The sequence below is a fragment of the Ursus arctos genome, unplaced genomic scaffold (genome assembly GCF_023065955.2).
Source record: "Ursus arctos isolate Adak ecotype North America unplaced genomic scaffold, UrsArc2.0 scaffold_2, whole genome shotgun sequence".
Lineage (NCBI taxonomy): Eukaryota > Metazoa > Chordata > Mammalia > Carnivora > Ursidae > Ursus > Ursus arctos.
The window spans coordinates 14,448,626-14,471,268 of record NW_026622874.1 but is presented as its reverse complement, the minus strand read 5'-3'; the positions used below and the strand labels follow the sequence as shown (position 1 = coordinate 14,471,268).

At 38.5% G+C, this 22,643-nt stretch overlaps 1 protein-coding gene across 1 annotated transcript in view; it reads left to right on the top strand.

Moving 5' to 3' along the window:
* The window catches only part of SLC9C2 (solute carrier family 9 member C2 (putative)), a 104,138-nt gene that overhangs the window by 58,621 nt on the left and 22,874 nt on the right, over nucleotides 1–22,643 (top strand). Inside the window, exons 13-21 of the mRNA XM_048225364.2 lie at nucleotides 458–555; nucleotides 1,501–1,620; nucleotides 2,769–2,967; nucleotides 3,668–3,856; nucleotides 6,666–6,815; nucleotides 12,577–12,628; nucleotides 14,427–14,575; nucleotides 16,704–16,829; nucleotides 22,033–22,131. Of these exons, the coding sequence (XP_048081321.2) occupies nucleotides 458–555; nucleotides 1,501–1,620; nucleotides 2,769–2,967; nucleotides 3,668–3,856; nucleotides 6,666–6,815; nucleotides 12,577–12,628; nucleotides 14,427–14,575; nucleotides 16,704–16,829; nucleotides 22,033–22,131 (1,182 nt within the window). The remainder of the gene's footprint in view (nucleotides 1–457; nucleotides 556–1,500; nucleotides 1,621–2,768; nucleotides 2,968–3,667; nucleotides 3,857–6,665; nucleotides 6,816–12,576; nucleotides 12,629–14,426; nucleotides 14,576–16,703; nucleotides 16,830–22,032; nucleotides 22,132–22,643) is intronic.

Sequence of the window (22,643 nt, the reverse complement as noted above, 5' to 3'; positions counted from 1 at the left end):
AAGGGGAAAAAAGGAACACAATTTACTTTTCTCTCTTGGTAGTTCTTTAAGAGGTTGAGATGATTAGTTAACCTTTGAATTAATACTTTGCACTATCCTGCTGCAGAAAGATGATTCTATGATGCTATTTATATTACTGAAGAAAACTCTTTGACTTGTAGAGATTTTGAGTTTCTGAAGCTAGGAAACTTGGTATCTTTTATTGCATCCAGGATGGTACTTTGCAAAAAATGAATATTCAGTAAATATTTAAATTGAATGAAACTTTTTTGCTGCCCCAGGATTTTTCTGGTAAAAGTATATTTTCCTATAATGAATTCAATAATAATAGTGAGGACTATGTAAAGGTAAGACAGAATATATTATGTTATATTATATTATATTATATTATATTATATTATATTATATTATATTATATTTGGTCCTTTATAATGTTTATTTAAAATTGTATGTTTAGAGTAGCTTTGAAAAGCAGTGTAATGATGGAATCCTCAGTGTAGAGGCAGCCCGGATATTAATTGGTGCAACCAAAAGCTATTGCCCCATCCAAGGAAAGTAAGTATAATACTTCTTAATTTGTTATTTCTAAAATCAAATGGGTATATGGGGGAAAAAATCAAACTGAGAGTTAAATGTCCAGATTGATGAATCTTTTTATCTCACCTATCTTCATCTATCTGTCCATCCATCCATCATCCATCTACTTCTTATTTTACTTGTTTACATCTTTTCCCCTGAAAGTTCATAATTTTGGTGTCATTAGGAGATTCTGGAGGAAGATCTGACTACAGTGGAATTAGATAAGAGACTAGGGGAGTCATGAAAGAGAACCTATGTAATTTCATATAATATTTATCTTTTCTTTGTATCATATTTGCTAAGTTGCTGGATAGGGTAGGTAGGGAAACCTGGAGCCTGCCATTAGTCAGGTGGACAAAGCCTTGAAGGAACTGGCCCAACCGATGGACCTGGGAGATGCAATTAAATTTGATGGGAAAAGTTCACGTATCTTGGAGCTATGTCTATATCTGGTCATAGTCCTGGCAAGCATTCTTTAATGGATGATCCAAGACAAAGCTCGTGGGGGCAACAATGATAGGAAATCCTTCCAGGTGATAGTTAACATTTCAGCAGTCTGGTGATCTATCTGGGAGATCTAACATCAGTTCCTAAAGTTTGGGAAGAGTAGGGCTTTCAGGGCCTTGGAGAGGCTGGAGCTAGGCAAGGCCTGACAAAGGGGAGCTTGATTCTGAGCTCCAAAGAATTGGTCTGGAGAAGCTTTAATTATGCTCTATCTCAAGTCAAGAATGGTTCCAAGAACAGAAGCAGCAGGGGTTTCCTGTACCTGACCATGGGTGGGTGGGTGGATGGGTACAGAGCATTTTTAATAGGACACAGCATTTTTAATAAACCCTTTTAATAAACTTTCCCTTCTTATATAACCCAAAAGTATAGCACTCGATTTTTACTTTAACATATATGTATATTTTTCTCTGTCAGATTCATGAGTATTTATGATGTTTCAACTTATGTAAGAGCTAGAAGTTGGCTTATGAAGTTTAAAAGCATGTTAGCTTTCTTGGAATATCATAAAGATAAGGCATCTCTTATTCTGTATGGGTAAGTTTTGTAAACCTTTAATAGCAATATACCTAGAAATATGACTTTTTCCACATTATCAGCATTGATTACACTATTTTCCTTATTAAAAAAATTAACTAATATTATGGTCAACTCTTATTGATTGAGTGGTGAAGGAGCAGAGCACTTGCTTCTCTTTCTCCCTTCTGTTTTAGCAACTTTGTTGATACCTCTATTAGAGAGTGGGTAGGAAGAAGTAGTCATATTTGGACTCTTTTAAGTGGTAATTGCCATGTGTTAGGGTCATATTTCAAATGGGACTGCTTTCATATTCTTCTGGGTATAACATTGAGCAGGAGAGAGAAATATCAAACTCATGGCCTATATTTTCCTCTCAATTTCATCTGTGCCATGGGGCGGTTCTGTTGATGTCCGTAACTAGGAAAAACACAACATGGCCTTACTCATAACTGTAACCAATTTTCCAAAGTATCATAAGATACATACTTACATAACTTGTGTAAACTCTTCACTTTATTATAAGTTGTGAACTTATATACTTTTTAGAAGACAAGGTTTTTCCATTAACGAAAGACATAAAAATGAGAAATACCAGAAAAATTCATGCTACTAAATTTTAAGTGGGTGTTGACATACCTTTCATAACAAATCGTGATAATTTTTTAACTTTTTTCCCTGTATTAAGTTTAAAGAGAAATATAAGGAATTAAAACCCTAGGGTCTTAACATATATCTAGATAACCACTTTTTGCTAGGCTCTACTTAGGATGGATTGGAAAATTAAAAAAAAAAAGTCATGGTAATTACTGAATAGAATATTTTTTCCTGTTCTTACTTTTAAGTGATGCTGATGTTTTTTTCTATAATTATTTGTTTCTTGCTTTTGATGAATGAATCTTTGCCTTGTTTCCTATATACTTTTAGCCTTGATTTTAAAAAACACTCCCCATCCTGATATAGATTAATAAAAGCTACATTTTTGTCTTTCTCTATGATGATTATTGTGTACAGAAAGTATGCTTTAGGTTTCTGCCTATTTATTTTATATTTTTATACTCTTCTTCAAATTAATGTTGATGATTCATTAAAGCAAATGTTGAACTTTAGATCTCAATTGTTATATTTTTTAAATGATGTAACATTTTATTGATCCCTTTTTTTCCCAGGAATAATAAATTTCTGCTTTTTGTATATCACATTGCATTTTCGGAAGAATTTGAATATGCAGGACATGTTATAACAGTAATGTACATTTATCCTATGATAATGCATCTATGGCCAATCGTAAGAGAGTTAAATGTGTCAGCACTTATATCAGTAAACAACTATTTTGTATTTTTATTCATATTTCGATCAGCACTAAAGGTACTGTTTAAAATAAAATGTATCCAATGAAGAGAACAATTCAGATATCTTTGAATCTATTTTTGTCATATTGATATCATTTGATACTAGAAGCCATTTGCTGTAATAGTTGATAGGATCCTGGAATTTTAGTAATCTTTTTTGAATTTTCTGAGTTTAATAATGAAATCAGTATAATACTCATGGTCGTGGATATCAGGTAAGATAAGTATCTTAAAAGTGAAGAGAATCCCAATGACATGCAAGAGAAATGGAAATACAAATAGAAAATACAGATGGTTGTTTCCCTCAAATATTCTCTGTAAAGCAAATAAGTGAATAAACCCAGTTTGCTAGGTTCTTGTCATAAGATGAGAACTACTCGTTAGGATAAATGCTTCAAAGGTGACTTGTCAGCATTACTGTTTTCATACTTTATTATTAATAGTGTTGCAATGACTCTGTTTACTGCTATTTTTAACTGCTTGTTTTTGGCATTTCAACTTCATTATTGATTATATATATTTTGAATCAGATTATGCTTTTGATGGAGATTAAAAATATTTTTTTGGAATTCCAAATGAATAACTTAAAACTCAACTTTTGGAGTACAACTCATTTGTAGTTGAGGATTGAACTGTTAATTTTGAGGGCCATTCCCCTCCCCCCTCATTGTACAGGTGCTATGAAATAACATATGTTCTGTTTGTTTTCTAAATAGATAGTAATTTTGAAAAGGAAATATTTTCATCAATATTGGAATACTTTGGACTTTCTTATCGTGCTTCTCGGAATCATTGATATATTTTGTATATACTTTGTCAAATTGAGACCAGACAACTTCGTTCTTATTCAGATTACAGTAATACTAGGATATTTCAGAATAATTAGGTTTATTCCTTTCATCAAGGTAAAACATCACACTTCTAAATATTGGTGATTTTTTTTCTATACTGTTTGTTAAATGTGTTAAGAAACCTCACTATTTTGAAGGAAACAAGAGAAAAAGCTGTTTTTTCTGGAGTACTGTCTCTACAGGTGTCTGCCTGGTCACCCTCTCACCTTCTCACAAAGGATGCCTTCCCTCACCACCCCGTGTGAAATAGCAACCTGTTCCCCCACACATACCAGCTTCCCATCCCATCTTCCTGACCCGCCTCTACCTGCTTAAGGTTTAATTTTTCCTCAGCACTTATTACCTTTGTACTGTATGTTGCATGTACTCTCCATGAGGTAGGGATCTTTGTATTGGTCACTGATGTAACTTACGCCTCTAGAATGGTGCCTCGCATATAGTTAAGTTCTTTTTTTTTTTTAAAAGATTTTATTTATTTATTCGACAGAGATAGAGACAGCCAGCGAGAGAGGGAACACAAGCAGGGGGAGTGGGAGAGGAAGAAGCAGGCTCATAGCGGAGGAGCCTGATGTGGGGCTCGATCCCATAACGCCAGGATCACGCCCTGAGCCGAAGGCAGACGCTTAACCGCTGTGCCACCCAGGCGCCCCTGAGTTCTTAATCAAATATTTGTTGAGTGAAAGAATGAAAATGTTGGTGCTATTTGAAGCATGATGACCCAGAAACAAGTTCTCCAGGTTTTAGTAAAATTTGCTCATAAAGGCCTAACTATGCAGAAGCATGAAAATATTTTCTCTCCAGGCTACTTTTATGTAGCATACTGCCTATGGAACTTAATTTTGCTGTGGCTTTCCGTCTCTGTAACAGCTGCTATTCCTTCTTTCCATGCCTCTGGTTTTGATTCTGAAGGTGGATTTTCAGATTTCCAGTCTCAGCTCTTAAACCTCCTTTCTTTCCAATGAAGTTGTCTTATGTAAGTTTTTAACTTGGGAGCTTTAGATGATTTCATTTGCCACTCCATATTTTTGGGGTTGTTTAATTCTTATTATGTCAAACAAGTTTATTGGTATGTGTTGAAGTTATGAAGAATTAATATTAAAAAAAAAACAACAACAGCTGAAAACCTTGGTGACAAAAGGTGACAAAAGGGTTTTATTAGATTCCTCCAACTATTCCCAGTCTCCGTGAAATCTAGTAGTCATCTTAAAGGCAGAAGTGTTTGAAAGCTCAGACTTGTACTTGTAGACTTTATTGACTGCTCCTTCCTTGATTCTATATAAATGGTACCAAGCTTTGGTGTTCAAAAGCGTTACTATACAGAATTGTATTCACAAACCCTGCTTTGAGGGGTAATCTTTATTATTTGTGATTTTTGCTTTATGAGCTTAGAGCCGGGTGTCTACATAAGTATAACCCCACCATATCACAAAGTATGCTAGAAATCAGGATGTGTAGGACGAGGCTAAGTCTTAAAATGGAAGGCAGAAGCTTCCTTAGGTAACCAGTTTTTATACAGAGACCGGATGAAGATGAAGGTAAAATAATTATTGTAGACGTAATACTTTGTGAAATGTCTCTCTGAGGGAAGTAAAAATTTAAAGACATGTTATTGTGGAAGTCAACTTTATTCAGAGTGTGAACCAGTTACTACTTCTGTCCAGCACACTTTGGCAAATCTCCAAGTATACTTAAGAAATTAATATAATCAGGGTTAACTTTTTCTGTTGAGCACTTACTATGTTCCAGGAACTGTGCAGAGCACTTTACATACATTATCTGATTAAATTATTGCAATAGCCCTGTGAAGTAGATTTTACCACTATATAAAGTCAGATGCTCTAATAGCCAGTCTCAGTACAGTGTGGCTTTCAAGAGAAACCTGTATTGGAGAGCTTGGAAGAATATTGGAGATTTTTACTTTAGATCTTCTTAGGAAGAGCTCAGGGGGTGTCAGTGCATCATGGAATAACAGTTTGTAAAAATCCTCTTTACTATCTGTCCCTCTGGCCAAAGTGACCCAACTATAAGAGCAGCTAAAAATCTCTTCTTTCTCTGCTCTTGTAATTCCTTTGCTATGATGTTATTTTGCTCTTGGCACCTTCCTCCTCTGTGACCTGGTTCCTCACCATCTGCCCAGCATTCTAACCTGATTTAGTCTCTGTGATTGACTATACCAGTTGTGAGGGGCTGATCCTTTGGACTTCGGGTACTTAAGTATTATTACCCTCATTTTACAGATGAGGAGATGGAGTCCTCAAGGTCACAAGTAACTTGCTCAATGTCATAGAGCTGATGAATAGGAGAGCTGGCAGTTGAACCTCAGAGGGTTTATACTTAAAATCCCATTCTCTTCAGTCACTACACTCTCTTGCTTCAGCTTATGATTTGAGAAATTTAGAGCTAAGAAGTATCTTTAATATCCTATGTTCCTATCTTGCAAGTCAAGAAACTGAGGGGCAGAGGGATGATTGATTTGGTTGGTGACGATCATGCAGGTTAGGGGACCACCCCTCTCGTCTCCTGAAATCTGGGAGTGTGGAGAATGGGGGATAAAGGCAGTGGTGGGAACTTCCCCTTAAAGCTACAGAGCCAGTTAGTCATTGATCTTTCATTTCTTTAAAGAGTGGCTCTCAAGCTTGAGTGTGCATAGAATCACCCAGAGGACTTGTTAAGACACTGATTTCTGAGCCCCATCTCCAGAATTTCTGGTTCAGCAGGTCTGGACGGGGGCCTGAGGACTTGCATTTCTAACAAGTCTCTGGGTAATGCCACTGCTCCCCAAGATGTCACTCTGAGAATGCCTGCCTTTGAGGGTGCTTTTCCTCATCAAATTTTCAGACTTTTTTTCTCTTCATTGTTCCAGATAATAATCCCACTACTGATAAATATTGTGGATGTGCAGATCAAAAAACGCCTCCGCTTGATGTACAGTATTACGAAAGGGTATGTCAAAAGTCAAGAGGATACCAAATTTTTAATAAAACAAATTTCCAGCAGAGAATCAATATACCAGGTGAGAGACAAGATGGGGAAAACAATCACTTGTGTGTAGTCGTATCTTTTAAGACTGCTTCTACGTGTATTTGACCCAACAGATGAATTGCAGCAAGCGAAGGGGATTCGATTATTTATTATGTTATAAGAGGTGCTGCAGAGGACGATCTTTGCTCTTTAAATGTCAGGTATCTTATCAAATTCATTTATGATCTTCACAGAAGAAAATCTACCCTTTGTTTTTGTGTTCTGGTTGCAGACTAGAGATTTGTCTGTCTTTGTAACACTCTCTAAAGGTTAGGGCAAGTTGGAAAAGGCTTCATGCAGGAATCAGAGCTCACACGAGTCTTCAAAGAAAAGGTAGGTCTGAAGTGGAGAGGAAGAAAGAGGGAAAGAGAACAAAGATTTGACAGTGAAAACTCAAAATGCTGGTGCTGAAGAATGGCTGAGTAGTAGTAGTAGTTATTTATTTATTTACTCATTTAAGATCCCCCTTATTTCCAGGCAGCATGAGGTAAGTACCAAGTGGGAGATAAGGATGGAGTGAATCACTTCCTGACTCAGTTCCCTCGTGCCAGGCTGTCCACCCAGGACCCTCTGCAAGCTACTAGAGTAATGTTTCGAGTTTCGTATGTGACTTTCTGCTTAAGAATATTCAGTGGTGGGGCACCTGGGCAGCTCAGTTGGTTAAGCTGAGTCTGACTCTTGATCTCAGCTCAGGTCTTGATCTCAGGGTTATGAGTTCAAGCCTGTGTTGGGCTCCACATTGGATGTGGACCCTATTTAAAAAAAGAAAGAATGTTCAGTAGTTCAGTAGCTGTATATATATATATATATAGAGAGAGAGAGAGAGAGAGAGAGAGAGAGGAGACAACACAGAAAAGATGGTAAAAGAATAACCATGAAGAATTTTACAACTTGAAAGTAATAAAATGCAAGAAGTGAAACTATCCCTGCCTGCCCTTCACACTACTGCTTCCCAGAGACAGTGCCAGAGTAACCATTCTTTTTTTTTTTTTTTTTTAAGATTTTATTTATTTATTTGTCAGAGAGAGAGAGAGAGAGAGAAGAGTGAGTGCAGCAGGCAGAGGCAGAAGCAAACTACCCACTGAGCAAGGAGCCCGATGTGGGACTCAATCCCAGGACCCTGGGATCGTGATCTGAGCTGAAGGCAGGCATCCCCATAGTAAATGTTCTTGTGTTAATTCCTCTACTGTTTGCCATAATAATTTTAATAATGTGCACATGTATTTTATTCTTGATTTATTATCTCTAAACGGCCTTTATTTACTCTCTGCCATGAAGTATAAAGAGATTAGAATATTGCTTTAGCCTTTTCTTTTTCCCTCCATCTTAAATTTTTGGAGCTATTATTTTTACAGAGAAAAGTTTTATAACATTTACATTTTATTCTGTAAGTATAGTTATGTCTTCATTCTTTTTTTTTTTTAAAGATTTTATTTATTTATTTGACAGAGAGAGAAAGACAGCCAGCGAGAGAGGGAGGAAAGACAGCCAGCAGGGGGAGTGGGAGAGGAAGAAGCAGGCTCCCAGCAGCTCCCAGCAGCTCCCAGCAGAGCAGGGAGCCTGATGTGGGGCTCGATCCCAGGACCCTGGGATCACGCCCTGGGCCAAAGGCAGACGCTTAACGACTGAGCCACCCAGGCGCCCCTATGTCTTCATTCTTTTCAATAAATGACTCCATACATAAAAAACCAAAAAACAACCTTTACTTTGTTATGATTATATAAATATTAATTGCTGTAGAAACTATCATTTGATTCAACTCATAACAAAGGAAATATGATCAATATAATTAAACATCTACTACTTGAAAGAGACTCTTCTAAACGAAACAGTCAAATGGATTAATTTAAAAATATTTTTTAAACTATCTTCCTCTCTTCCTTTAGCTTGTGCTCCTCAGCCACCCTTTCTGGAGTCCATGTGAGCCTCCTTTTTGCTTTCCTTTTTATCATGCTAGCCTATGTGCATAAGTAATGTTTTCATAGGTGATGTATGGGCTTACACATGCAAAAATCTTTGTATTTTGCTCTCATAATTGATCTTTTCACTGTCCAAAACTATTTTCTTAAAGATACTGCCATCTGTCTTCAGCCTTGATGATACAAGTCTGATTTTACTTGTGCTTTTGTAGGTGAATTTTTTCTCTCTCTGTTTAGAGGCTTATAGGATTTTCCTTCTTGGAGTTCTGAATTTTTACCAGAATATGCTTAGGTGTGATTTAAAAAAAATTTGGGGGCGTCTGGGTGGCTCAGTTGGTTAAGGGTCCACCTCTTGGTTTTGGCTCAGGCCATGATCTCAGGATTGTGAAGTTGAGCCCCATCTCCCGCTCAGCACTCATGGGGGAGTCTGCTCGAGGATTCTCTTATTCTGCCCCTCCCCCCACTCAAGTGCACACAGGTCTAAAATAAATAAATAAATCTTTAAAAAATTATCAGGGTGTCTGGCTCAGTTGGTAGAGCATGGGACTCTTGTTTCTTGGGGTCTTGGGTGGGAGACATAACTTAAAAAATAAAAAAATTAGGGGCGTCTGGGTGGCACAGCGGTTAAGCGTCTGCCTTCGGCTCAGGGCGTGATCCTGGATCCCTGGGATCGAGCCCCACGTCAGGCTCTTCCTCTATGAGCCTGCTTCTTCCTCTCCCACTCCCCCTGCTTGTGTTCCCTCTCTCGCTGGCTGTCTCTCTCTCTGTCGAATAAATAAATAAAATCTTTAAAAAAAAAAAATTAAAAAAAAATTATCCCACGTAGCACTTGTTGGAGCTTTCATAATCAGAAGATTGCCCTCTTTCTTTCATCACCTCTTTGATTATTCCCTCCCCTTGGTTTCTGCTTTCTCCTTTCAGCACCCTTTTAAACAAATTCTTGAATTTCTGGATTTAGCCCTTGTTTCAAGTTTTCTCCTAACTTCCAAGTCTTTCATCTTTGCAGTGAGAACCCCCCAGCCTGATTTTCCATGTTTTGAATCCAGTCTGTAGGTGTGTTCATTCTGTTACTCAGCCCATCTATTATATTTTCTCTCTGTTTTGATTGAACACTTTCTGATCTCCAGGTACTGTGATTGCTTCTTTTCATTGAAACTGGTTCCCCACCTCTTTTTTAAACAAATGTGATATTCCCTTGAATTTCCTTAGTTAAAATTTCTTTTGTTTCCTATGTTAGTTCTGCTTCCTTGAGGTTCATTCTTCTACTTGTCACATTTGGTTCTTGTCTTTCATCCTGTTTTTCCTGCCCCATGTTTGGTGACTTTTGGCTATATTTTCAGATGTGCAGATGAGGGGTCCAAAGTGAACACAGTATCAATAGCTGAAGGGTGTTTTCTCAGCCCAAGTGAGACTCATGATTTTTAATCTGACAATGAATTTAAATCCTGGTTAGTAAAGCCCCAGATCTAACAATTGTGTCTGTATACATAAAATCAGGAATGGGTTGGGGGTTATGTGTTCTGCTTGCTGTGCCTAATTTTCATGACGACTGTTAGTTACCTCAGGCCCTCAGCCAAGAAAGAGAGGCTCTTTCCTTATTTAAATCCAGGAGAGGGAAAGAGGCTGTGAAGATACCTACCTTAATGTCTTAATTTTAATTTCTAAAAAACGTAAAAAGATATTTTTAAATATCTTTATTAAAGTTTTATTAAAGTTAAATATCTTTAAGATTTTCTTTTATAATCAGGGGCCACTATAGGAAGAGTGTAGCTGAATTTTAGCAAGGCATCTAACATCTTTCATGACATCTTTATAGATAGGCTAGAGAACTGTTCTCTGGATTTATCAAGGAAGAATTGGTTATTGGATCGAATGTGCAACAGAATTCTATCTTGCTGATTTACTTTGACTATTAGAGGAGACAAAAGACGTACGGAAAGTCTAGATGGATCTACAACAGAAAGAAGATAGAGCTATTCATAGGAGAAAAGATTTCAGGAACTGGAAGAGGAGGGAAGAGAGCAGCAGTCAGTGGCGGGAGGTAATGTGTTTTGAGGAGTTTGGAAGAAGGCATCGACATGTGGGGGCGCTTTCCTCAAAGTGTAAGAGATGAAATGAATTCCCCTTTGGCATTTATAAAGGAGACTTCGGAAAAGATTTGAATGTTTTTCTGAGATGTGTTTAGATATCAAACTTGTGTTTATTCTGAAAGTGACGTGGTTCAACAGCTGACCAGTGGCAGCTCACTTAGAGGAGTCACGTGTATGCCCAGGCTTTAGTGATTCCGTTCCATCTGTGGCTAGGAGCTGGTTCCTCTGCTCTCTCGTGCAGGTCATCCTATAGCATTTTTACAGAGTTGCTACCGGTGCAGTTTGGTTTGAGGGGGCCTTTGCAGCTGCCTATATACCTGTGCAAGCAGGGAGGGACTATGGCGTGTGGGTGCCGTGGGCAGGCCATTAATTTGGCACCTCCCCAATTTTGATTCGGTGTTGTCAGGTGAGAAGAAACGATTTAATAAAAATTGTATATCTAATTCTTATATTCAAAATGAGGGATTTATTACATGTGATTTTTCTAGACCAAAACAACAACAAAAATTTAACTTTAGCTACTTAAACTTTAAATAACAAGCCAGTAGGGGTGCCTGGGTGATTCAGTTGATTAAGCATCAGACTCTTGATTTTGGTTCAGGTCATGATCTCAAAGTCCTGGGATGGAGCCCTGAGTTGGGCTCTGTGCTCAGTAGGGAGTCGGCTGGAGATTCTCTCCCTCTCCCCCTCCCCATCCCCCCCCCCACCCTGCTCATGAATGCACACTCTCTCTCTCTCTAAAATGGATAGGTAAATCTTTTTTTAAAAAGATTTTTCTTTATTTATTGGAGATAGAGCAAGAGGGAGAGAGCACGAGAGGGGGCACAGAGGGGGAGAGAGAGAAAGAGAGGGCATGAGCACAGGGAGGGGCAGAGGGAGAGGGAGAAGCACTGAGCAGGGAGCCCAACCTGGGGCTCTACTCCAGGGCCCCAAGATCATAACCCAAGCTGAAAGCAGATAATTAACCGACTGAGCCACCCAGGAGCCCCTAAAATGGATAGATAAATATTAAAAAAAAAAAAACCACACACACAAAAAACAAGCCAGTAAAATAACACTGTGTTTATTACTCTTCCTTGTAAATAACACTCTGCTGTGTGTTATTCGGGCACAGGATTTCAGCCATCTGTACCTGACGATCCCAGGGAACTGTTGGTTGTTTGCTGCCAGGGCTTTTGGTGTGGCCCAGTGCAAGCTCCAGAAAGATTTAAAGCTGGAGAATAAGCTCCACAAAGAGCAGTGCCTGGGACATGGCGGGCATTTGACCAATACCCATTGTGTGATTGAACGCAGCCTAAACCACGGTTAGCCCTGGAGAAGAGCTATTTCTTACTTATGTCAGGAGTTATCCCCAGGAAACATGAACTAATCAATACCATTGTTTCTAATTATTCTCCTTGTTTTTATGCTCCTGATAGACTGGCTGCCCAAACAGCAGCTCACTTGGCTCTCTCTTGACAGAGCTCTGTCTGTGAGAATTCTCCTTGGTGCACAACGGAATGCACACTAATCTTTTCTGAGAAAGGCTGGGTCCAGTAGTTATGCAAGCTACTGACTGCACACTATTCATTGTAATATGAGTAGGAGCACGGGGAAAGCAGCAGAATCGACACAGAGAGAAGAATCGAGTTAAACATCTCCCCCACATCATAAACTAAGTGGGATTTCTTCTTTTTCTCAGATTTTAAAGCCAGACATGCAGTTGGTGTAATAACAAATTAATGCCTTTCTTAACTTTTTACAGAAATTATATGAAATTTTGGAAACCAACAAGCGAGATGCTGTCAAAGAACTAGGTAGGTAGTTGGGAGTATCTGATTTCCTGAAATCACACCTTATTATCCCATAATTTAACCGAGGGAAGACAAGTTCCTACTTTCCTTCAATTACTCATTTATTCATTCAACAAGCATTTATTGAATGCATGCAATAGGCCAGGTATGCCGAAAATGCAGAGCCCGGTGGAGAGTATAAGAATATCAATGGATAATTGCATCAAGTTAGAGAAGGCTTGTACTTGCTACAGGAACATAGAGGAAAGATTTAGGAGGGTAGAAAGTGTATTAAAGTGGCAAGAACAGATTCCTTAAAGTTGTAAGAAAAAGACACATGATGATTACATTTGACAAAGGGTGTTTTTGTTTTGTTTTACTTTGCTTGCAAGGATACTCAGGAATGTGGGGCTACAAGGGATGTCATTTCTTGAGCATTTATGATCACTCTGCTTGAGTTGAAGCACACAGCAGGAGTCCTAGGATTTTATTCAAAGCTTCTTGGGTCTGTCTTCCTTGTAAGGGGCTGCAGGCCAGGCTCTCGTGTATGCAAAAGTATCTGGGAGAGAGCCTGGCATAAAGGGAATTTATTATAAAAGAAATCAAGTAAAACCACTTTGTATTCATAACCACATTATAAGATGCCTTATGGATTTATAAGGATCATACTTTCCAAATCAATTGAATGAATGAATGAAATTGTGAATTTGGAGACAATATGCCAGAAATTTTGGCTCTGTCTCAGGTTGCTTTTACATATAGGAAGATTTTTATTTCTGTGCTTTTAAAGATTAGGGGCCTAGAAGCTGCTGTCTCATATTATGCTCTTAGATTAGTACGGAATATTATAGAGTGCTCTTGATTCAGTCCTGTAGAAGGGAGTGTCTGTTCCCAAATGTTTACTACAACTGATTGTCAAATGTTAATTATGTCAGGAACTGTGTTAACAGATTTGTATGCATTATCTCATTTAATCCTTATGATGACTCTATGAGGCAAATACTATTATCATCTTCATCTCATAGATAATGAAGCTGAGGTTTAGAAAGGTTAACTTGCCTGAAATTATGTGGGTGGTAAGAGGTGAGCTAGATCTCCAGCCCAGGTGTACTTGACATTGAAACCTAAGTTCCTTTTATAAAAAAAAATTTTAAATTTTAAGTAGGTTCCACATCCAACGTGGGGCTCGAACACACAACCCCAAGATCAAGAGACAAGTGCTCCACTGACCTATGTTTCTGATCACACTGTCCTTCATTTTACCAGCCAGTTAAAAAAACAAAGTTTGAGTGCCGTCCAGATATCAGGCATTTTGCTCCATGTTAGGAGTACAAAGATGAAAGAGATGCAGTTTTGGTCTTGACTCACAGTCCAGTTCGTGACGTTTCTTGTTCATTAAAGAGGACAAGATATGTGATTTGATCTCAGAAAGCTCCACCGGCTGAAGTCCAGGGGCTCTTTCATTAAGTCATTTATTCGTTCACCCAACAAAAGTTGTACGATATTTAGGGTGAGACAAATAAGTAAAAATCAAAATACCACAATATAATAAGTTCCATAACGGAGATATGTAGGACATACCATAGGAATAAGGCAGAGAAAGTCATTTTCTCCTAGTTGGTAGGGGAAGCCAGTTTTCAATGTTCTCATCCATAAAATGGAGTTGAAAATAACTCTTGTCCTCCCGGCCTCCCAAGTTCTGTATGAAACAGGAATGACAGGTATTTTGTAAACACTTTGGAAATTATAAACCACTGCACAAATATTAGTTATTATTGAGCTTATCGCACTGTTTGCTTACTGATCGTTTTATTTGCTTCAGGACTCATAGAGCATGAGGGTCGTGATGTTGTCATTGCTTTGAAGACTAGGCAGGCAATCCGGAGTGTGATTGCTAAAGCTCTGAAAAACCTCACCTTCCTTTGGTCAAGAGGCATTATTGATAAACATGAGGGCATCGAGATGAATAAGGTAATAAAGCAAGTTTCCATGTGGCTGATTCCATGGGACAAACAGCCAAGCCTGCATTGTTACTTGAGCAGAGTGTCATGAGTGAGGGAGATTACAGCAGGTGTTAACTCTGCCATTTGCCTAGAGCCTTCGTTAATGCCAGTGGCAGCTAGCGCCAATGCTACCTGGTACCTACCCTGTCAAAACTGTTTGGTTGCAAGTAAAAGAAACCAACCTGAGTTCGACTTAGCCAAGAAATGGGCTTGGGGGATTTATTATAAAGACACATGGTGTCTTACAGAACCCACAGTAGCCAGACCATGTGGCCAGGCCTGAGGAAGGGACTTGACTACAGACCTAGAAAGTTTCCCAGATTCTCCATTTCCTATCAGGGTTGCCCTCTGCGCCATCTTCTTTTGGCTCCCTCTACAAACTCAACTACATTTTTCTGCTTCTCTATCTACTGGTAGAATGTGCACTGCCCAGTCCTAGCAGCTGTGGCAAGGGAGGTGGGAATCACATAATGTTAACATGGTAGGGAGAGATCAGCTTGTGCGTGTATGCATGCATTTGTGTGTGTTGGTGGGGATCAAGGGAGGGGGCAGTACTGAGAGGAGAGGAGCAGGAAAGACACCATCATGGTTAGTTGATAAACAGACTTTTGAAAAATGATATATGTGTTTGCAAAAAAAAAATAGGAACATAAGACAGAGGAAAACATGGTTAATATTTAATGCTATCACTCTATCTCATCTACCATCTAGACTGTGTATTTATGCAAATATGATTGTTCTTTCTATCCTTTGCAAGAATCTGTTTCCTAGCATAAGGCAGAAACATGGAAGTTCTGGTCCCACGTTCTGTCTGTGTTGCCCACTGATTAGCTGCTTTGGGGTGTCACATGTTTTTCCTTATCACTGGCAGCTCCCAGACAAGTGTCACATGCACTGTGCTTCTGGTCATTCCCAGGACATAGTCCCCTCTCCATGGTCCCCAAAGGGAAGTGGGTGTGGGACAGGACAGCTTTCCTCTTTAAGGCTCTATCTCTTTAGACTAATTAATCATGGCAAAGGACTAAATGGGTAATATGATTTCTCCTTAGTGTCTGACAGACAGAAGAAAAGGGCTACTTTACAGTATTCTTTAAGTTATGCCTCTACACACACTGTTTTTTCTATTCTATTTTTTCACTTACCACTTTGAAGGCTATATAAGATTGAATTGAATGCTTGATACCCATTAATTAAAATAAATAAATAACAGCCCTTAGGAAGAGAGATATTTTTTTTTTCCTATAGGTTTGTTTAGAAAGGTAATGGGTAAATCAATCATTCAATATTTACTTACTGAATGCATACTGATTGCCTAATTGTCAGCCAAAGAGATATAATTATCCTCCAAGTCATAGGGAGATAGTCATAGGAGTTAGCTAGCTAATTCAATTTAACTGAGTAAATATATGTTGAATACCCACTATGTGCCATGGGCTCTTGAGGAGATTGGAATACTTAATACAACAATGCCCCCAAAGTCTATGGGCTCTTCCTTGTTCTTTCGTTTAGTCCTTTATTCATCCAATCAACAGAAGTTACATAATAGGAGGGTAAGGCAGATAAGTAAAAATAATAATACTATAATGTAATCAGTTCCATAGGGAGAGCTATAGGGGATGTCATGGGAATAAGGCAGACAAGTGATTATCTCTTACCTGGTGGGGGAAGTCAGAGAAGGTTTCTGAGAGCCCACAAAGCTGAAACCATATCCTTCAAAATAAGAAGAATTTAGAGAAGCATAGATATGCTTCTCATACATATGAAAAAGATTTGAGAAAATGTGGCGTTAAATTGTACTGTGATAACTGTGAAGTTTAGATGATTTGAAATTAAGACACAGTGACTTACAGTGTTAACTGAATTATTAAGATAATAAATTCAAATTGAGTTAACATATCAATTCATAAATTCAATGAGTTAAGGGAAGAATAGGACCAATAAAGGTTAGAGGATAATTCAAGTAAGGTGAGAGAAACTGTGAATAAAAATAAAAATAAATTTACGTAACAGTTTTGGTTAGATTTCCTTAATTTTTACCTACTGTCCCTTTTCCATCACAGGATCTGATCACCATTATTTTAATTGTTTGTTTTCAGGTATTCCTTGCAAAAATAAAAGCACTAAATAACTTTCCAATGGCAATCCCACCGCCTACTCCTGACAAATATCTTCATAATATTGTTTGGCTGGAAAATAAAGATGTTCTCATTGAGTTCTTCAAGGTAAAGAGTCTGTCTTCTATTCTGGCTCAGGTTTGATGATAATTATTTTCCACTCCATAATACAAGACTAACAAAAAGCATATTCCAAGCAAGAATCCTGTGATGGCCAATAAAGGGTAAGCCAAAATGGAGGCCCAGCACGATCCAGAAGCGTAGATTTCATTGTGAGCCTACAGGGCAAAGATGATTTTTCACAATGGCTCATCTGCTTAGGATAAGCTTATCTGTGCGACCTGATTATTACCAATCTCATCTTATTTTATGTTGTAGAGTTCTGGACTTCTAGATACACCCTCCGGAAAATACTTTTTTTAGAGCAAAGGTCTCAAGTTTAAATTACTATACAGTCCAGGCAGATGATATAAAAGTAAAACAAGCTCTGTATAGTATTATAGGGAGCAGTGAGAACTGTGGTATATTCCAGAGTTCATGGTCTGTCTAAAGTCAGCTGAGTGCTGTTATTGGAATTTGGACTCTTTCAAGAAATATTTATTGAATATCCTCTTTGTGTAGGAGACTGTTTCAGGTTTGGGGATAATGCCTGTGAACAAAGTAAATGAAGTCCCTGCTTTGGATTTTACATTATATGGCTAGAGTTGGACAATAAACACACCAACACACAAACATATAGTCTATTAGATGATTGTCAATGCTATGGAGAGAAAGGGAGAAAAGGGAATAGAGTTCGGGAGCTAGTTTATATGGGGCCATTAGGGAAGACTGCTCTAATAAGGTGACATTTGAAGAGAGATCTGCAAGCAGTTGCATACCAGGGAGATGATCTGGGAGAAGAGCATTCCAGGCAAGTGCAAAGCGCTGGTGTGGAGTGTGCTCGGTTTGTTTAAGGAACATCCCCAAAGCCCCTTGGCAGAAGCAATGATGGCAGGGGCCGAAGTTGGAGTAGTCGTAGAGCCTGAGTTTGTACAACTCTGTAGGCCAGGACTTTGGCTTTTTTTTACTCTGAATTAAATGGGAACTTACGAAAGTTTTTGAACGAAGAAGTGATATGATCTAACTTACATTTAAAAATTACCACCTTGCTGCTATGTTCAGAATAGGCTGTAAGGGGACAAGGGCAAGCCAGGGAGATGATGACTGTAATGGAGGCAAGAGGGGATGGTGACTTTGATTAGAGCAAGTGGTAAGTGGCCTTGATGTATTTCGAAGGTAGAGCTGATAGGTGTGATGCAAGGAGTGTTAGAGAGAGAGGATGAGTTCTGGAATTTTAGTCTGAAAATAGAATGGAGTTTCTGTTGACTTAGATGGAGAAGAGAAGATTTATATGGAGGGCACAAGCATTCAATTCTGAATGACTTAAATTTGAGAAAGCCATTAAACAGCCAAATGAAGATGCTGAGTAGGCAGTAGGATATGTGACTGGAATTCAAATGGGAGGCCAAATGGGAGATAGAGATTTTGGAGTTGTCCGCATAGAGACTTGATGACATAATTTAAGGAATCATTATGGACATCCAAGGATTGAGTCCTGGGCTATCCAACATTTAGAGGGGAGAAGAGGAGGAATTAGTGAAAAGAATAGAAAAAGAGATCAGATTTGTGGTTACCAGAGGCAGAGGGGGAAGGGGGATTGAAGGAAGATGGTCAAAAGGTACAAACTTCCAAGTTATAAGATAAATGAGTGCTAGGAATGTGCTGTACGACATGATGATGAGATATTTGACACTGCTGCATGGTATATTTGAAAGTTGCGAAGAGATTAAATCCTAAAAGTTCTGATCACAAGAAAAAGAATTTTTTTGGTAACTGGATGAGGTAATGGATGTTAACTAAACTTTTGGTAATTGTTTCATAATATATGTATGTTGCGTCATTATGCTGTATACCTTAAACTTGAGCAGTGCTGTGTGTCAATTACATCTCAATAAAACTGGGGAAAAAAGAAGAATTGAGGAGTAATCCATCAGGTGGGAGGAAAACTAGAAGAGAGTGGTGTTCCAGAAGCTGAGTGCAGAAAAGATTTCATAAAGGAGAACATAAGCAACTATGTCAAATGAGGCTGAGATCAAATAAGATGAAGATTGAAAATTGACCATTAGATTTAATAATGTAGCAGTCAGATTTTTTTTTTAAAGAAAAGCCATAGATCTGAATTTTTATGTGAAATTTCCAAATTTTAAAAATTTGGCATGAACTCAAAATTTTGAAAATACCATGCAGGCCAAACAAAGTACATCCTTGGATTAGATGTGACTCATAGATACCAGTTTGTGGCATTGGTTTTAAGTGGCTCTTGTATGAATTATAAGGTTTATAACTTTCTCAACCTGTTAAAACCTCTGTTAGATTTGTAGAATCGGGAAAACTCTGTGACAAAGAATGGTGTTTGCTTTACCACAAATCCGGTTGTACCATACTTTGTGATCTAGGTACATAGATATATAAGGCATCTGTCCATAATGAGAACATTTTCCTTCTTTTCTAGAAAGACAGAAATCATAATGAGATTCTACTGAGCTTTCAATAGTTGATTCCTTTTTTGCTATATTAATGTTTTCTTCATGCCAGAAACTTTTGAATTTTTTCTTTTGAAATTGATATCAAGCTTACTTGAATTAAGACTCCTTTGGTTGTGGGGTGCCTGGGTGGTTCAGTCGGTTAGGTGTCTGCCTTCAGCTCAGGTCATGATCCCCAGGTCCTGGGATTGAGCCCCACATCGGGTTTCCTGCTTAGTGATGCATCTTCTTTTCCCTCTGCCCCTCCCCCCACTCATGCTCCCTCTCTCTCTCTCTCAAATAAATAAATAAAATCTTGAAAAAAAAAAGACTTCTTTGCTTGAAATTAACAAAAGCTTACTCGAACTAGTTTTTTTTTTTTTTTAAGATTTTATTTATTCATTTGAGAGAGAGAGAGACAGCCAGCGAGGGAGGGAACACAAGCAGGGGAGTGGAAGAGGAAGAAGCAGGCTCCCAGCAGAGGAGCCCGATGCGAGGCTCGATTCCAGAACGCCAGGATCACGCCCTGAACCGAAGGCAGACACTTAACGACTGAGCCACCCAGGAGCCCCAACTTGAACTAGTTTAAGCAAAGGGGAAGTTGACTGAAAAGACAATGGGGTGTATAGACGCTGCTAAGAAACAGTTAGCTACTAGCCATGTAAGGTGGGATTCAGGCCAGCTCAGGAATATCATTGATGGGCATCTGTGGACCTTTCTTTTAGCACTTGGATATCATGGCTCAATTCTCAATTCCCAGGCTCTTTGTCTCTCAGTTCAAATTCTTGAGAGAGAAACCTACCTGGCTTAGCTTGGATCTGATGTTCTGCTTTGGCAAGTACAAGTGTGGCTGCAAGAAGGAGAAGGAAACCTGATGGGATGGCCAGGGGCCATAGGGGTTAGTTAGGGAAATAGATCTCAAAAAAATGGGAGTGGAAGGTGGGCTTGGACTGGGAAGAAGGTATCTCAAAAGGGTTTCTTATAATTTGTTTTCTGCTTAGTTTTGTCAAAATCCAATTTAAGATAAAATTAGAATTTGGTTCTTTATAGGTAGTAATTTTCACAAGTGTAATTAACCATTTGGCAGTGAATGGGAAGGAATGGGAAACCAATGAGAAGATAACTATAAATTAGTGATTTACAGACACCTGAGGTGAACCTGTCACTGGGGTACAAACTTCTTCCCGTCCCTAACTTGCCATACCTCTGCAAGGCTGTTGACGTTCTTTACCCTCTTCCATCAGTCTAAGTGCACCCTTTCCTTAATGTGTTGGTTCTTGATAGCCATTTCAATCAGATTTTACCAGGATAAAAACTGTGATGAATTGGAAACACACAGGCATTATTCTCATTAGGGACAATCCAGGGATTATGTGATTAACTAAAATCCACATAGGAAACAAAACAAACACCCCTTATTGTAGACTATAATTTCAATCTTGGTTTCCATCACAGCTACAATAGTTAATTTAAACTACTCCTCCCTTCTTTCATCCTCCAACTGGTGTGGTTAATTAAAAACGTAATGGTCTATAATGATAATCCAGAAGTCAATGGTAGAAAACCAAGGTCTGAATAATACATAAGCTGGATAATTGGCTTTAGGTGACTCTAAAAAACATTGTGAAGTCATCCCTGCTGGTTTCAACACTGTCAAATAATTCAGAAGTACATGAAGTGAAAAGTGAAAACATGTCACTCAGCCCACACTTAGAAATGACCACTATGAATGATTTAGAAATATGTTTCCTACATATCTTTGTAAAATGCAAATCTGTCCCCCTGATTTTCCTGTTACAAACCCGTCAGTGGCTCCTCCTTGGTTTTGGGAAAAAGCCCAAACTCTTTAATGTGCCTATGAGACCGTTCAAGGTCTGGCTCTGGCTCTGGCTCTCCTCTCCAGTCCTTACTTCACTGGGGCTGCATGATAACTTTCATGAGCCCTGGCACATTTGCCGTAGTGGGCCTCTTCCCCCATCAAAAAGTACAAAAAATTATACTTTATGACTGTGTTAGTATAAAGAGGAATATTTAGTATTAAATGTTTTAGTATTAAAACATTTTCCTCTACCAGAAGTTGTTTTATTCCCTTCTGATTTTAGAAGAAACCAGAATGTTGTTGTGAGTCCCTAAAGTATTGGGAATCCTACACACTATGCCTATTGAAGCCTAATTGATAACCCAGTCCTGGTCCCCACCCCTCTGTGTCTAAGACCTACTGCATCTTCTGTGGTTACCCCAAGTGCAGATGTTCTATTTGCCTCTGGGTCTTTGCATATACTGAACCCTCTGCCCTGAATGATGTTCAACTCATTGTATCCTGGCTACCTGTTAACCCTCCTTCAGGCCTCAGCTTAGCTATTCCTTCCTCTTTAAAGTCTTCCCTGGACATCCAAGACAGGGTCCTGTGGACTTCCTGGATTTTTCCTGAGCATCCTGTCTCTGTCTCCTTTGTCAGAAGTATCACAGTTTATTATAAACATCTATTCAACTCATCATTTATCGGATGTTTCCACCAGTCACTGTGCCTGGTGCTAATCATAAAGTCTACAGTTTGCTTGCTTGTCCCTTTCTTTTAAAAAAAATGATGAGGTACGTCAGCATGTTATAATTAATTAACAAACCAAAGAATATAATTTGTGGGTTTTTTTTTTCCTACTTGAAAGCCATTTTAGCTTTAAAAACCTTATTTCTATTTAGAAGAGTAGACTGAAAACTTTGTGTTGACTCCCTTTTTATTTTTCTCACAGGAGAGAGCCAAACTTGCCTATTTTGACTATGGAGATGTCATTTGTAGAGAAGGTGAAATGCCACAAGGAATCTACTTAATTATTTCAGGAATGGCAATTGTAAGAGACTATTTACTTTTTACTGAAAATGTATTTTGAAATATATGATTTTAACATAAGGAGAAATTTAGGAACCAGGAAAGTTTTAAATTCTTTTTTAAAGATTTATTTATTTATTTTGAGAGAGAGAGAGAGAGAGAGCATGAGCGTGACTGGGCAGGGGGAGTGCAAAGGGAGAGAAACTCAAATAGACTCCATGCTGACCATGGAGCCCGGACTGGGGCTCAATCCCAGGACCCTGAGATCATGACCTGAGCTGAAATCAAGAGTTGGATGCTTAACTAACTGAGCCACCCAGATGCCTTGAAAGTTTTAAATTTTTAACATAATTTCTAAATGAAACAATTTCTGCTCAGAGTGAACACTACAGCTGAATATCTGAAAGGTGCTTCCGATTTAACAAAACGCTTTTGTAGTCATTACTTATTCCTCTCAGCAATCCCAGGAGGAAGTGGTCTTTTCCATGAAGTTCAGATAAGGAACCCAATACTTGGAATGGTTGAGTTAGCTAA